Here is a 16,702-nt window from a genome sequence, read left to right as displayed (position 1 = left end):
ATAAGTACTGCATTCAGCTATTAATCTAATATAATAAACTTTCTGAGAGTACTTCTGTCGAGTAAACACTGGTGAGGCGCTTATGTGCTGGATGGCAGAGCTTGAGTGGTGTATGGCCCCTGATGTATAAATGCTCAGTAATTCCAGGCTAAGAGTCAGCTCTCACCTTTGTGGCCAAAGACTTAAGTTTCCCTAGTAGTGACTGCTTGTTGGAATATACAACATCCTCTTCATTATCTTCTCCTTCCATGATAGCACAGCTGTCTGCAGCTGGGAGTTCACACTCTTTTGAGTTAGTCGTCATTACTAATTTAGAATATTTGTATTCCAGCCTAAGCAGGGGTAAATAAATAGAGAAGAAAATAATGATCTAGTTATTTATAGTAAAAATAAATCCATATTCATTATAAACATTCTTTTTTTTTCATCTTTATTAACTTGGGTATTTATTATTTACATTTCGAATGTTATTCTCTTTCCTGGTTTCCAGGCCAACATTCCCCTAACTCCTCCCCTTCTCCTTCTCTATGGGTGTTCCCCCCCCCTCCCTGCCCCCATTACTTCCCTCCCCCCAACAATCATGTTCTCTGGGGGTTCAGTCTTGGCAGGACCAAGGGCTTCCCCTTCCACTGGTGCCCTTTACTAGGCTATTCATTGCTACCTATGAGGTTGGAGCCCAGGGTCAGTCCATGTATAGTCTTTGGGTAGTAGCTTATCCCTGGAAGCTCTGGTTGGTTGGCATTGTTGTTCATATGGGGTCTCAAGCCCCTTCAGCTCTTTCAGTCTTTTCTCTGATTCCTTCAATGAGGGTCCCGTTCTCAGTTCAGTGGTTTAATGATGGCATTCGCCTATGTATTTGCTGTATTCTGGCTGTGTCTCTCAGGAGAGATCTACATCTGGTTCCTGTCAGCCTGCACTTAATTGCTTCATCCATCTTATCTAGTTTGGTGGCTGTATATATATGGGCCACATGTGGGGCAGGCTCTGAATGGGTGTTTCTTCTGCCTCTGTTCTAAGCTTTGACTCCCTATTCCCTGCCAAGGGTATTCTTGTTCCCCTTTTAAAGAAGGAGTGAAGCATTCACATTATAAACATTCTTATACCAGCTTCCAAAATAGTCCTGATAGTCCTGTATAGTTTCCCCAACAGCATGTTTGCCTCATCTGTGGATATAGCTTTAAATGTTCTCACGTATTAACTATCTACATAAAAATATTCCATAGTATGTCAGAGAACAAGTTCAATATAGTTAATTTTACCACTTGTTTTACATTGACCTTACTGTGCAATTATATCGAACATTTATAAAACAAAGGAAAGCCTGGGGTCAGAATGCCTTTCACTAATGTATTAATGTGATACCAATTCACTATCATATTTTCTACGGTTTAGATCATGAAGATGGGAACACTGAGCAGATGATTTGCTTGTTACTGTGTCTCTACTTCATTTGTGGTTTTCCTCTTTAGCTATGACTTCAGATATTACAACTATTCCTAGAAATCAGAACACAGATCAGCCACATTCCACCAAGGCCTAAATCATTTCCAAAGACTCAAGCCGTGTAACAGATGCACGCAAGGCTTGGACTCAATATCTGGTACCAGAGTCTTTGAGACTTGGAATAGATAAATACGATATTTGCCCATTTGCTTAGTCTCCCTATTTTCCCAAATTCCTTGTCTATACCTTCCTTACCAGAAATGTCTCGTGGCACCAAAAGAACGGGCAACACACAAGTACGTCTAAAATTCTCATAGTATAAACAGACTTTCCAGCTCTTATAAGATCATCTAGTGAGATTACTTACTTTTGATTCTTTTTCCAAAAGTAGCACGTTAGAGCCACCAACAAAACGGCTGTGAACGCCCCAACACCGGCTCCCACTTTCAGCCAAAAGTCAACTGTTTCACAGGTTGACAATTTCTTCTCGGGCAAAGCAACTCCTTTAATGCACCATTTAGGCTCATTCCATACATATAAGATTTCCTTTTAAAACAAATAAATGAGGCCATAGAGGATGGAGCAATGAGATTAGGACTGAACTGTAAAAGCTAAGATTGGTACTGAGTCCATCTAACACAGAGAAGAAAGAGTTTTTGCTAACTTTATTTATGATTATAAAGGCTATTTCCCATTCAATTACTACTGTAGAATATCTAGCAAGAAAGGAAAGAGATACAGAGGGTGAGTAAATGAATTAAAATGCAAAATTCTATCACCCAAGAACAGGGCACAACATGCTGGAAAAGTAGAACACAGATTATTCCACTTTCACACCTCTTTTGGGTTGTTTTCCTCAAAATTTGATGACTCTGGACTTCTTACTCTTGTTCTTAAATACACTCTCAGACTACTTAGTACAGCTTCTTGGAATGGTTTGCACACATCCATCAGGTAGGTCAGTCAACCCAATAAACCTGCCCCTGATGGAGTTGCCCACACGCTATGGCCCTGGGGCATGTAAGTGTAGCACAGCTTACCAGCTCCAATGACTCACGTAAACTTAGGTACCCAAAACACACAGTGCTTTTACTCACCAAACTATGGAGACCAGTACCTTGGATGTCACTACCCATACCAAGCATTCTCACCTTCCCAAATTAGAAGAATCAGTTCCTAATGCAATGTACCCTAGACCATAAGTGACAACCAGTGAACAGTAAAGCCAATACGTTGGGTCTTACCAGGCAGTTTTAAAAATAAAGTGCCAAAATGAGGCAGACCACATATGGAAATCAGAGTTGAGTCTATTCTCCCTTCTATAGCTTAGCATACATTGTGACCAGTAGTTATTTACAATGATCATGAAGCCCAGTAACTGGGGAATTCCTTTTTATGTCCGGTTCATCACTCAACTGTCTTGCTGTGTGATGGTCACCTTATCTGAACTTTCACAAAAGATCCAGCTGTGCTTTACTTCACGTCATACGTGCAGAGACAGATTTCCACCATTGACTATGAACAATTTACAGGAGAGTGGGGGAAAGTTTCAGGCAGGTTTCAAGTGATGTCTCCCCGGGCACTTTCTTAGAAAAGGTTATTAGTAACCCTGTGGTTTTAGTCCATGACGACTATTATTGTTCTGATTGACCTAGATACCCATGCATTATTTTTGAAATGGGTGACACCTTTATAAGAAGGAGGAGGTGGGAAATGCAGGGGGGCACACCTGGGTTTACCACCATCTCTCGAAGTGTAGAGTGAATGGAAACTCCAGCATGTGGGGACCTCATCTGAAGCCCATTCTACGAACACCGCCAAAAAGGTTTGTGTGAAAGCCTAGACAGTTTTATCAAGTGTGTATGAATAAAAGACATGTTTAAAAGCTCCTTTGTCTAGTGCCCATATTCTAAGCTTCTAAATTACAGAGATACATGTAAACCCAAAATGTCAAACAATCTACTCAGCTCATTGGATACTGTCAAAGAAAGACATGTAACTGAGAGAAGTTCGCAGTCGCTCTAACACTGTTCATTAGAAAGCTTGATCTTATCATCTGGTCGGGTATCACCAGGAACAGAAAGCTGACAGAGCAACTGAACAGTCCCTTCTTCCAGCATGGAGGGGGATTTTGTAACAGGATTAAGATAAATTTAGTGATAAATTCAAAAGCATTTCTCTTACCGATAACACAGTATCACTTCAAATCTTTATTGCTGCCTAATATTAGATATAATGCTTACCACATACTTAGAGCCTGGTATAGACTTTTTGAGATTTCAATTTGATAAGAGCATCTCTCCCACAAGCCACGAGGGCTTTTCTGCGTCTATAAGCTATGTGTGAAGGACTTACATTCCGTAAACTGTACAGATCTATATTTGAAATACTTACAGAACAGCGGAAGTGCATGTCCAGTCAACACAAAGTGGAAAACTGAACAGAATAGGGAAGGAAATGGAGCTGAAGCAGTCCTTAAAATTAAATGCTTAGGATTTTAAAAGATACACACTGAAGCACCTTCCCAATCATTATTTTTGCTCAATTGTGAAGCTTTACAATCCAAAGAAATCTTCATTTATTCCCAGACAGGATGGGGAAGAGCAGTTGACATCTGGGCAGGGTACCTCCTTAGGTTAGTTCTTACCTGAAGCCCTCTCTTGCAGGCTCCCTCGATCTCATGGAAGTCATGCTCTGTGCATAGAGGGCAAGCTTCCGCACTCTCCCATAGGAAGTAGAATGTACAACCATCGCAGGTGCCAGCTGGACACTTGCTAAAAGTTTAAAGAAACAGCAGCCTTTTTAATGCATTCAATCCACTCCAATCAACGCTGCAGTTCTCAAAGCATGCTGGGAGTCTTGTGTTAATGTTGAAGAAACAATTGTAGAAAACAGAAAAGGCCTAAAGGAGCAGAGACCACAGTGATAGCGCCCCATGCTTGCTATAATCCTGGTGGCTAGAGTAAAAGAGACAAATAATGCCAAGTATAAGGAGAGTATGAAGAAAAAAGAGATTCCTCATATATTGCAGGTGGGAATGGGAATAGTTTCTCTCTTTTCAGAGTCTTGCAATCCTTCAAACAACCACACTTGAATGTACCATGTAGTCAGGCATGTCTGCTCATAGGTATAAACTCAAGTGGAGCAACATGTATCCCACACAAATGGTTGGTAATGAACGTCCACGGCAACATTCCTCAGGATGACAAGTGTGTGAAGAGCGCCCATGTGCAGTGAATAAATAGGTAAGTGTAATGGTCTGAGGGACTTCTGACTGACTATATAAAGGAATGCAGTGATGATACACGCCTCAATTCAGATGAACACTCAAAATACTGTGCTAAGCGGGAAAAGCAGTCAGAAATAATGCACACTACATGATGTTATCCATATAAAATAGAACAGAGACAGATGATTTGATGCTTAGGGCTTAGAAAAGGAGTAGTGCACAGGAAGATGAAAATCAAAGGGTTCAGAGATCCCCATGGAAATGATGAAACTGACCTAAACTTGATTGTGATCATGACTACATACTTCTGCTAAGAATCTGAAGAATCACAGATTTATATACTGATTGAATAGTTTGCATGGATTGCATGGAATTAAAATTCGATACAGGCACTTTTTTATACATCGTGTGCGTGTGTGTGTGTGTGTGTGTGTGTGTGAGTGTGTGTATTGTCCATGAACCTGCCATACTGCTACACTGCTTATGTGGAGATCGGAGAAACAACGAACAAGAGTCAGTTATCTCCCACCATATTGTTTTCAAGAATCAAACTCAAATCCTCAGACGTGGCCACTGGCAGAGAAGCTTTATTCACTGATCCATCTCACTGGCCCTAAGTTCCTTTGGAACTTTAAGAGACAGATACAGATAGCTACTGGGAAGGGGAATAACATTTGAAATGTAAATTAAAACGATCCAATAAAAAAAAGGAAGGAAAAGAAAAGATTCTGGGAATGTTTCTTGGAACTCAGCATCTAAGCTGAGTTTAGGAACGTGTAGGAGGAGTGTAGACTGAAGGAAATCAAAGAACTTCCTACCAAAGAGACAGAATTGTATGATGAATTGATAAAAAAAAAAAATCACATGTCAGTCACTCTTGCTGGACCATCCCAGGAAAAACAATGATGACTAAAGCCAGAAGCGTCAGATGCTAAGCAGATTATAGGTTCCATTGAAGAATCACCTTGGAGAGGTTATATTGGAAGAGAACCGGGATCTCTTACAGAAAAACAAAAAAATAACCACCACATTTCTGAAGTCAACCAATTGTCAGATCAACATAATATTCCATGCCCCAGTACAATCCTGGGTCTCCCTGGACTTGCAATGATTTAAAGGGTGTGAAGATGAAGGTGGGGGGACAAAGTAGATCTAGGCTTACAGAGTGACCATGGGCAGAATCTATGTGAATACTTTATGAACCTCTGCTTTTTGATGTGAGAGCCAATTTCATCAACTTGTTTCTTTGATTAAGGAACAGATAAATCTTGTGTGACTCTATATTAATCTGTTGTTGCTGAGAGTCCTCTGACTGAACCAGAATCTATTTGAAAAGGTTCAGGTGCAAGCAATACCTTTTATGAATGTGTAAAATCCTGGGAGTAGCCTCTTACGTTTCTCTCTAACTTTCAGTCCTTTTAAACTAATTCATGCGATTAGAAGTCTTCCCTAACTTCCTTCAGATCATGACTAATGCTGAGCATGGGTCTCCTGAACACCCATTAGTTAAAAGATAGAAATAAAACAAACAAAATAGAGTAAACCCCCTTTGAATGGCTTCAACATAAAACTTTATTGGTACATTAACTGTACACATTGACATAAAGACATTTCACTACAAGAACACCATGCACTTTGATCATGTTTGATCATTTTTTTATACACCCTTAACTATTCTCTTGCATTACCCTGATGGTCTTGCATTTCCTTTCTTGTTACCAATTTTTATAATCTTTATCTACATAAAATCTAGAATTCAGAAGTAAGAGAAAATGTTGAATATTTGTGTTTGAATCTGACTTATTTTGCTTTGAATGGTGACCTTCAATTGTACCTATTTCTCTGCAAACAACTTAATTCTATTTTTCTTTATGGCTGACTTGAACTCCATTGAGTATATGCATCATGATGTCTTCATCTTGGATACTGAATATAAAGCTTCAATAAACATAAATTATCTCTGTGGTATGATCATTGACATTCGTTAAGGTGTATACTGTGAAGTGGTAGAGTTGAGTCACATGACAGTTCTATATTTAGTTGTTTGTTTTTGTTTTTTTTTCTGAAGACCCTCCATGTTAGTTTCCATAGTCACTGGGCAAATTTATACTGACAGAGAGATGAACGATTCCCTTCTCATCTTTGTCAGCACTCACAGTATATCTAGCAGTAATTCTTCTAACAGGAGTGAGATACAATTTCAATGTAGTCTTAAGTCACCGTATAGTCATGGCGAAGAATGCTAAGCATTATTTCACATAGTTATTGGCCGTTTGTGCTTCATCTTTTATGAACTGTTTGTACAGCCTATTAACTAATTTATTGTGTTCGTTCATGAGGGTGCACATTTGTGTTTATGCATGCAAATATCAGAAGACAACATCAGGCATGCCTCGGGTACTATCTAGAATACTTTTGAAATATGGCAGACCAGTGGTTTGGAGCTTACCATGTATGCTAGACAGACTGTCTATCCCTAAAGATAGGACTGTTTCCACCATCCCATTGGAGTTAAACTATGTAGCTAAATTTTCCCTTTTCAGCAATGACAAACTTCACTTCAGAGTAAAGCTCCACCCATTGTGTCTATGACCTGTCTTTGTATGTTCTATACGGTATAATTTTTCACAAATAGATATGGCCAACACAACTTTATGGCTGCATATTCTTGTCCTAAGCCAAAGGCTTGGGCTACCTTTCTGCCATAATTTGAGTATATATGCTCTACTGATTTCAAGTTCAGGTAGGTTTCCCTGGACTACATGTAGGATTCTATGTTTTTTTGAGGAACCTGTACTTAGTGTGAAATGGGGTGTGGCTTTGAAGCATGGAAATAATAATGTTTTCTCCTCTTTCTGGCAGAGCAGTTAGACTTAAGTTTCTCTCTGGACCCGTTGTTCCCACCTTGTCTCAGCATAAGAGCAGTGCCTTAGCCAGTGCCACTAAGTGGCTTCCCATTGCTGGTTTCATGTAACTTGTGACCCTTTTACTTTTCTTCTTTGTTCATAAAATTTTCCTTTTGTTTATAGACCCAGAGTAGGAGAAGAAGGGATTCTCCACTTTCTCTACTGCTTTTCCAAAACTCCTACAGACGTCTGTTGTTGCCTTATACCTAACAGTCAGCATTTCAGTGACTTATCTAGTGTTTCCCAGTCTGCTCTTGGCTATCATCTTCCTTTCCTTCCCAGGCAACTCACTTCCTTTTGAAGTCTTAGAATAGATGTTTTCTTTGAACTTGGTAGGTATGTAGGTGAGCACTGTTTTGTCCCTACTCCTTCATGTTTCCTCATTCTCCCCTCTTAACTGTAAATGATACTTCAAACAGACAGCAAAGACAGGCTATGGCAAATCATGAGCTACTGACACAACACAAATGATTCCTCCCCATAAATGGATGAACAGTTGGGCCAAGGGAAGGAACATGCATAAGCCTTGTGGACACCTCTAACCAATCCCAGTAAAAATTATTGACATTGAATTTTGGCCATAAGATCCTTAAAAGCTCACTGGACAGGGAAACACCCTAGTGACCTTCCGACTCTTTGGAGTTTTTCTCATTTTCCCTTAATTAATCTACTTTCACTCTGCTCACTCCTTGTCCCTGGTTCCATATTCTGGGTATGAGACAACAAAATTGTAAGCTGCCGTGTCAGGGTAACATTGGTGACAATTGATCATGTGGCACCTAAGTTCCCTTAGTCAGGCTCACTGAGAACTAAGAAAGGCCCCATTACACTCACAAGGCTACCTATATATAATCCAAAACTGTATTTTTCTAGATACCTGCAAAATTTCAATTTATTGGTTAACTAAATACATTCCAAGACATGCTAAAACATGAGTACAAAGTCTACACTTTTCATGGTTGACCTCATTTTTAATGAACCTGTCTTTCCAAAGTGACTGCACTGTAGATGAGATAGACCCAGTTCAGATATAAACAGACAATCCTCCTATGGGATACAGGAACACAGGCTTAGTATTTTTTGTCAGGACTATAAATAATAGCAAAATGTTCTCTTTAGGGAAAAAAAACCCAGGAATTAGCTGCCTTAATTCACTTGTTTGTAAATCAAAGAAATAATCTGTGCAGACTAATAAACAGAGACTTTAAAAAATAAATACAATGGGTAAAATCTTACTACACAAGAGACCGCTTCCTTTTCCCCCTCTTCTAGGTCAAGAAGAGCAATTCAAAATAGTTACTTGAATTATTTTTGTATAACACTCTAAATTCCTAATCCAAAATATATTCCAATATAACTACAACTTTCAATTTTTAGAGTAATTAGATTTTCTGATCATTTAGCAAAAATTATCCCTATGTCCTGTAGCTCATACTTTCCATGAAGGGTGAGCCAGTCAAAAGATGAACAACTTTGTATCCTTGGGTTTTGAGAGGACACAGCAAGTCTGTTAAATTTTGTAATGAAACATGAACAAAAAGATAAAGATAATTAAAATTGCAAAAACTTCTGGAGATAACCCAAGTTTTAATTCAAACTGGACTTTAAAATGATAAACTTTCTCCTTCCCCACCTCATTTTTGTAATTTGTCAAAGACTATTACAATGCATTACAGGAGAGAGTAAACCTGGGAAGCTCAAAGCACCACAAAATTTGAAAACCATTAACAATGCGAGTCAGTTTCTAGGCAACTGACAAAAGCACAGACACTTTTTAAAAAATCTAGATATTTATATCATTTATAAGGCTGTCACTGTGTCAAAACACTACAGTGCTTAAGTACTTCTCCTTGGTAAACTTTTCTAAGGATACACTTAGGTTAAATGCAGTTTAGAACCAAGTCCTTAATCCTTTTAACCCAATGACTCTTTTACTATCAGTGGCACACAATTTTGATTCTTTGAAATAAACTTCATTTCAGAATTTGAATCAAGTCATCCCTCTGAAGCATGCCAGGATACAGAGGCTGCCATCTGACCGCAATTCCTCTTAGCCTTGGAATCTCCTGAAACAGCCTCTCTCTGTTGTGGATCCCAGGCATTGAGATAAGGCCCTCTAGTGTTGGATCCATTAAACATGTTATCTTGCTTCATTTTTTAAAGGGTAGGTATGATTATGTATGACTGTCTTTGTGTGTGTGTGTGTGTGTGTGTGTGTGTGTGTGTGTGTGTAGGTGTTTTCTCTTTCTTTTTATTTAATTTTATTTTCTTGGGTATTTTATGTATTTACATTTCAAATGCTATCTCTGTTCTCCCCTCTCCTACACCCTCTCCCCCATAATCCTGCTTCTATGAGGACACTCCCACTCCCACCCACCCACTTCCACCTCAGTGCTCTAGCATTTCCCCTACACTGGGGAAACGAGCCTTCACAGGACCAAGGGCTTTTCCTGCTATTGATGCTGGACAATGCCATCCTCTGCTACATATGTGGCTGGGTCATTCCATGTGTACTCATTGGTTGGTGGTTTACTCCCTGAGAGCTCTGGCGGGGTCTGGTTGGTTGATATTGCTGTTCTTCATGTGGTGTTGCAAAGCCCTTCAGCTCCTTTAGTTTTTTCTCTAACTCCTCCACATTGGGGTCCCCTTGTTCAGACCCATGGTTAGCTGCAACCATTTTCATCTGTATCAGCAGGGCTCTGATAGAACCTCTCAGGAGACACCCATATCTGGCTCCTGTCAACAAGTACTTCTTGGCATCAGCAATAGTGACTGGGTTCAGTGGCTGCATATGGAATGGGTCCTCAGATGGGAAGTCTCTGGATGACCTTTTCTTTAGTCCCTGCTTCACTCTTTGTCCCTGTATTTCCTCTTGTGAGTATTTGTTCTCCCTTCTAAGAAGGAATGAAGCATCCACATTTTGGTCTTTCTTCTTCTTGAGCTTCATATGAACTGTGAATTTTTTTCTTAGATAGTCCAAGCTTTTGGGCTAATATCCACTTATCAGTGAGTGCATACCTTTTGTGACTGGGTTACCTCACTCAAGATGATATTTTCTAGTTCCATCCATTTGCCTAAGAATCCCACACCAGTCAGAATGGCTAAGATAAAAAAACTCAGGTGACAGTAGATGCTGGCAAAGATGTGAAGAAATAGAAACACTCCTCCGTTGTTGGTGGGATTGTAAGTTGGTACAACCACTCTGGAAATCAGTCTGGCAGTTTCTCAGAAAATTGGACATAGTACTACCTGAGGACCCAGCTATACCACTCCTGGGCATATACCCAAAAGATGCTCCATCATATAACAAGGACACATGCTCCACTATGTTCATAGCAATCTTATTTATAATAACCAAAAGCTGGAAAGAACCCAGATGTCCTTCAACAGAGGAATGGATAAAGAAAATGTGGTACATTTACACAATGGAGTAGTACTGAGCTACTAAAAACAATGACTTCATGACTGTGTCTTATACCATTTGGTCTGTTACAGCAAAATGCATTCACTTGAAAATAACAGAATCTTATTTTCTAAATTTACAGAGGCTGGGGAGGCTAAGTTGGCAATGCTTCTGAGTGAGGGCTTGCCCTCTCTTTCACAGATGATGCTATCTTACAGTGTAATCTCATATGGCATTGGGCTAGCTAGCCCTTTAGGGCACTTTTATAAGAACACCCGTTTCATTCATGTTGTCAGAACCACTGTAAGTTAACTACCTCTCAAAGCTACTGCTTTCTAATATCCCTAGGCTGGGATTTAGCATTGTAATACCATTTTAGCATATGAATTTGGGGAGCACAAGCTCTCAAACCTGGCCAACTGAATTTTAACACAAGAATATTTTTTATCTGCAACTCTTGGAACAAGAAATATAAAAATACACCTTTATGTATTGCCTTTTCTTAAGAACTCTTGTAAGATTAATTACCACACGTTAGTACCTGTTCAAGACCACATTAGTTAGCCCGCTTCCTAGTTTCCTTTATCTCTAGATTGTTTTCTTTGGTGGGAAAAAAAATCCAGTTTTATTACTTCTATTTATAAATTGTTCTAAAAATGTATGAATGTCTTGTGATGTGATTATAACTATCTCTTAAGATGACTTATTCATGTTTGAATTACACAATTTTAGAATGTCTGCATTAAAGGTTTTCCTTTCTTGATTACAGTGTTTTTTTGAGTATTTTCAAATGTTCATAAAGCTTTTATATGTATCCGTACATTTCTGTTCTAGGAACATATTTGGTCTTAATCTTTTGTGTTATCTTACTTTTCATTTGGATATCTATTATCTTTCTGTAAAGAATCAGAGGGAAGGGATAAGGAACTCATTTAGTCTATTTCTGACTCTTAATTTCAAATGGATAGACTTTTTTGACATTAATAGGCCTTCTTTGATGTCTCAACCAAATGTTGCATTAGAGTCCAATAAACCTAATGACTTTGATATAAAGACTAAATTTGATCCTGTGGCATAAATCCTTGGAGTATTCAACTCTTGAACACTATCAGGACCGAACTGCAAAGCATCTGTTTGGTGAACTGCAGCATCCTCAGAGGCCGTGATGATGATGAAATGAATTTGGATTCTGCAAGAGGATTTCACAGAATGATTTTAGACTGACTGAAAAACAACTTAAAGAGTTGAATACATTCATAGATGTAGAAGTAGAGAGAGAGATGAAGATGGGGCTCTTACATGAACACTAGTGATGGATGCTTAAAGAAGGGAATTCAGTTAAAAATAAGACAAAAGCAACTTGTAGATCTGCTGTGCTGTTACCCTAGGATAAATCTCCTGTGTCTCTTTATTAAGTGTGCTCCTTGACAAATCTCCACTCAGGAGACACTGAAGGACAGTGACTTGAAATACTTGAAAAGCATTTTTGTCACGAAAGAACAAGAGACATGAGGAGGTTGTTCCATCCTGGATGTGGTAGTCAGTGGCTATACAACCTCAGGCTCAATGCTTCCTACTTGGTGGCGAGAATATGCTAACTCAAGGACATTTCAGATCACATCTGTTCAGTGCCTGCTTTCTAGGAAGGCGCTTGTGAAATCGTTTCACTAACTCAAATGCCTTGTGCCTTCGAATGGGCAGTTCTCAGGTGCAATGCTCAGGTATGCATTGTCCCCTAAAAACAGTCTCTTCAGCTTTAAGTCCATCCATCTGTGAAGTTGACCCAAGGTTTAAGAAGCCAGGGAGTGAGCTCATCTATGCAGATTTACTTAGAGGTATTAGCAGTCCCTTGCGGCAGAAACTTAGTCTGTACCCAAGCAGTAAACTTCATTAGATAAAAAAGCCTCAGAAATAACTGGGGCTGACAGATTTCATTTGCCAAAGATGCAACACAATAAAGTTTCCACCTGCAGTACTCCATCCCCTCCAGACACTTTTCACAATTAGGCAGCACCTATTTGCATTTGCCAGATCAAGCCGAAAGGTTGGCGTTTCTAATCACAGATGAAACCAAAGTCCAGATAGCATGATCAAGTGCTCAGCAGAACATAATGCACCCCTCTTCTCCCTGTCTGGACTCTTCACTTTTCAAGAACTAGAGTCTTTTGAAAGCTTTTCTGACCACCAAAGATCGAAGACCCTGCTGACTATTACTAATAGTGAAGTCACTTTCATATGGTTAGCCAAGAATAATCCCTGATGTGGCACTGTTGTAAGGTCCCACTCTGACTTCTTGGCCAAAAACATATGAAGGCCAACTGTCCGGTTAGCATCATTTCCTTGGATATTTTAAAGCTTCCAAAAAGATACAACCATAAGTCTTCCTCAAAAGTAGAATGAGAAATCTGTCTATTACTTCCCTGTTAGTTGGAAACTAATCTTTATTTGGCCCTGCAGGAAAAACAAATAACAACAATGAAAACCTAGTTATTTGAGAACAGGCAAGCTGCTGTTTTTCTTGTTTTGAACCTTGGGCTCCCTCTTGTGACTCGATGGGAAATTCACTGAAGAGAAAACTGAAGGTTTCTCCTTTTCATTTGACAGTGGGACTCAGTTGCCTGCGTGGACACCATCACAGCTACAAATGAATTTTTATCAAAATCTACGTGCAAAGCTCTGCCATGAATACTACATTTTAAATTAGATTTTTCAAGAGGCCAAGATGCAAACAATAATACTAGAGAATGGAGAATCTGCCTCAGGCAAGTAACGCAAGTGAAATCTATGGTACATTAAGTCAACAGAAACAGCCCTCCGATTTAATACGCTTCGCAGTTGCCTTCTATTTTTAGAAATACTCCAGTGTCCAACACCCAGAGACTTGGAAATAAATTTTAACAACAGATATTCTAAGGTTTCTGCTGCAGGCAATCAGGAGAAACCCCGGGGAACACAGTAAAGTTTCCTTACAGGTAAAGCTTGCTGGAAGTCAAAAAAGAGAAACTTCACATTGTTCTGCTCATGAGATGACATCCTTTAACCCCATGAAGCTATATTTTATTTATGGTAAGAAATCAAAATGTACCCTGGCAGAGTCAAAAAATGATCTATTTTCTACAGGTCATACCCGGTCTTTAGGATACCATCTGCTTGAGTCAGAGACCTGGCGAGGAACCTTTAAAGTCACCCAGACGGACTCTGCACACCAGACCAGAGAGGTTAATTACAAAATCTGGAAGAGGACCTCAGGAGGGCTATGTGAAGTGCAACGATCAGCACAACTCAAACTACCCAGAGTGGCGAGATGTGCTTCTGTTTCTGGAAGCTTCATGTGCATCTTTTGATGTAAAGACTCTAGTTTGCTGTGGGGAATCCCATCGCACGGTAGCAGAGGGAGGCCCAGGAGCATCCATCTTGCCCTGTTTCTCTATCCATGTCTATTCCTCTGTTCTCTCATCACGTTCTTCTTTCACCTTGAATAGGTGAAGGAAATAACGAATCATTAGAGCAATGCAAACCAGAGGTGCAGCTGGTGCGAAGCGAGTGCCAGTGTGCCTACGTATCCCAAAATAAGCCAACGGTACCATGCTGCCGCTGTTACTGTTGCTAGAATACACAGGAGTTTCAGGTATGAAACAACATTTTCTTATCCACCTGTGGCATAAGCAAGGGAACTTTAAAACGCTCTTAAGTGAGGTTACCAAAAAAATTAATTCATTTTCTTATTAAAATGATTTAGATAGAACCACGCTACCATCAAAAGGTCCCTTAGCTAAACTTCCCGAACAATATACTGAAAATACTGAGATAGCTAAGTCTTCTTTGTGGAGATAGTAAGATGTATTTAAGTGAATAGTTTTCAGACCCTAGGAGTTAGTGTTCCCAGCAAAAATTAACGGGACATATCAAATATAGTCCACAGAGAGCTGGTACCTCGGTTTCAATCAATTGATTATTCTGCATTTTGTTCTACAGGTCAGATTTCCCCCTGATGATTCTGCTTGCCACACTTCCTCAGAAACCTGAGCTTGAAAATGGATCTAAACCTTGTCTTCAAGACCTCAGTCCCTTACAGAGAAATGAGTCATGACTCGGTTTGACTAGTTAGTCCATAGCCTTAACATCCAGACAGTTAATTGTTGATCTAGTTCCAGGAACCAAGGACTTTCCCATCCAATCAAAGGAGACTGAAACAGTGAGAACAAACACAAAAATACACACAGTGCAATTCATTGTTTATTGCCTAAGTCATTTTGCTGAAGACAAAAGGGACAAGGGGATACCATTAAAGAGGGAGGATTGACTAGGACCTATTCATTTAAATCATGCCCTGACATATCTCTACATGGTTCTCCCCATGGTTCTTTTGTTCTCATTCTGGTTTATTTCCATAAAGAATATTTTTAACAGTAATAGTTCAGACAGCTTTGCTTCCAAAAAGAAATTCAACATGGAATAACTCCATAGTAAAAGTGAGTACCTGGGGACCGATATCACACCTGCACCAGGTCTCATGGGATTACATCGCATTTTCACAGCAGTCGATCGGCCATTAATACAAGACGTGGTGGCTGTGGAAGACCTGTTGTAAAGCAGGTACTAGATTAAAGATCAAACACAATACAGATGGCCAGGGCAAAAGGGTCATGTACAGAATGGCTCCTGTGCTCCATAAACAAACACAAAGAGAAAATTATTAAAGGTTTCTAATTTCTAACTTAACATAAATTCAATGTATTGACTTTCATTGCCTATGTGAAGATGGCCCATTAGGCATTTAGGAAAATTATTATGATTTTAATCACAATTAAATTTTTTTGAAGGAAAACAAGAGTCAGTTGTACCAAAACATCAGGCTGAATAAGAAGCAAGTGATTAAGAAGTAACTACTGCTTAGGCAGTGAATCAAAGTCTCCTGATTGCTCGGGAGAGGGGAGAGGGGGTTGGGGGTTGGAGAAATTGAGTGTTTATGGTGTGTATGTGGGGGTTGTATGGTGTATACATGTGTGTGCATGTGGTATGCTCAAGGTGTCCATGCATATATGTGTGTGTTTGTGTGTGTGCGCATAATAGTATTAGACTCTGAAAACATTCTGTTCCTCACTTTTTATCAAGCCATTTAATGCCCACATTCTTATAGTTCATTAAGTACCAGCTGCCATGCTTAGCACCCTGAAGCAACATTATCTTTTTCTCCTGCCACTAGGAAATTATAACCAAGAGTAAGAACTAAAATCTACAGAATCAGATGTATGAGCTCTTCATTCACAAAATGGTCACAAGAAAAAAAAATACCTTCACTTACTTATAGAAGAAATGCACATCTGGAACTTGGCTGGGTGACACTGGGAACATATCCTCCTTGATATTAACGTTTTGCAAGGAAGCTTCCACTGTGACTCCTAGATGACATTGGAAAACAAACTCTGAAGCAGTGGGGGAGATTAGGTTTACTTAGCCTCTGTACATCTGAGTACAAAATAGCTTTACTCTGACAACTGTCCCCTCACCAGAAATGTTAAACGGAGACATTCCTGATAAGAATAAGAAACTTTCCAACATCTCCAGAAAAAAAAGATTCTAATCCCCAGCCATGAAACCTAGCTCATTTCACTATCCTGGATGTTTTGTCCTTTTGTTTTATTTTTTCTAGAACTCGTAGGATATATACAGAGGTTTAGATGATTTCTACGGTTCCTTCCGGTTCTAATGCTTCAGAAA

General features: G+C 39.4%; 1 protein-coding gene across 1 annotated transcript in view; it reads right to left on the bottom strand.

The window, feature by feature from the left end:
- Elapor2 (endosome-lysosome associated apoptosis and autophagy regulator family member 2) overlaps positions 1–16,702 on the bottom strand; it is a 182,051-nt gene that overhangs the window by 19,780 nt on the left and 145,569 nt on the right. Inside the window, exons 17-21 of the mRNA XM_032907046.1 lie at positions 16,287–16,383; positions 15,462–15,563; positions 4,091–4,217; positions 1,811–1,989; positions 167–332 (exon numbers count right to left, since the gene is read on the bottom strand). Of these exons, the coding sequence (XP_032762937.1) occupies positions 167–332; positions 1,811–1,989; positions 4,091–4,217; positions 15,462–15,563; positions 16,287–16,383 (671 nt within the window). The remainder of the gene's footprint in view (positions 1–166; positions 333–1,810; positions 1,990–4,090; positions 4,218–15,461; positions 15,564–16,286; positions 16,384–16,702) is intronic.

Source organism: Rattus rattus, chromosome 6, assembly GCF_011064425.1.
Source record: "Rattus rattus isolate New Zealand chromosome 6, Rrattus_CSIRO_v1, whole genome shotgun sequence".
In the NCBI taxonomy this organism is placed as follows: Eukaryota; Metazoa; Chordata; class Mammalia; order Rodentia; family Muridae; genus Rattus; species Rattus rattus.
Note: the sequence above shows the minus strand (reverse complement) of the source record. Positions and strands in the feature narration are given on the sequence as shown.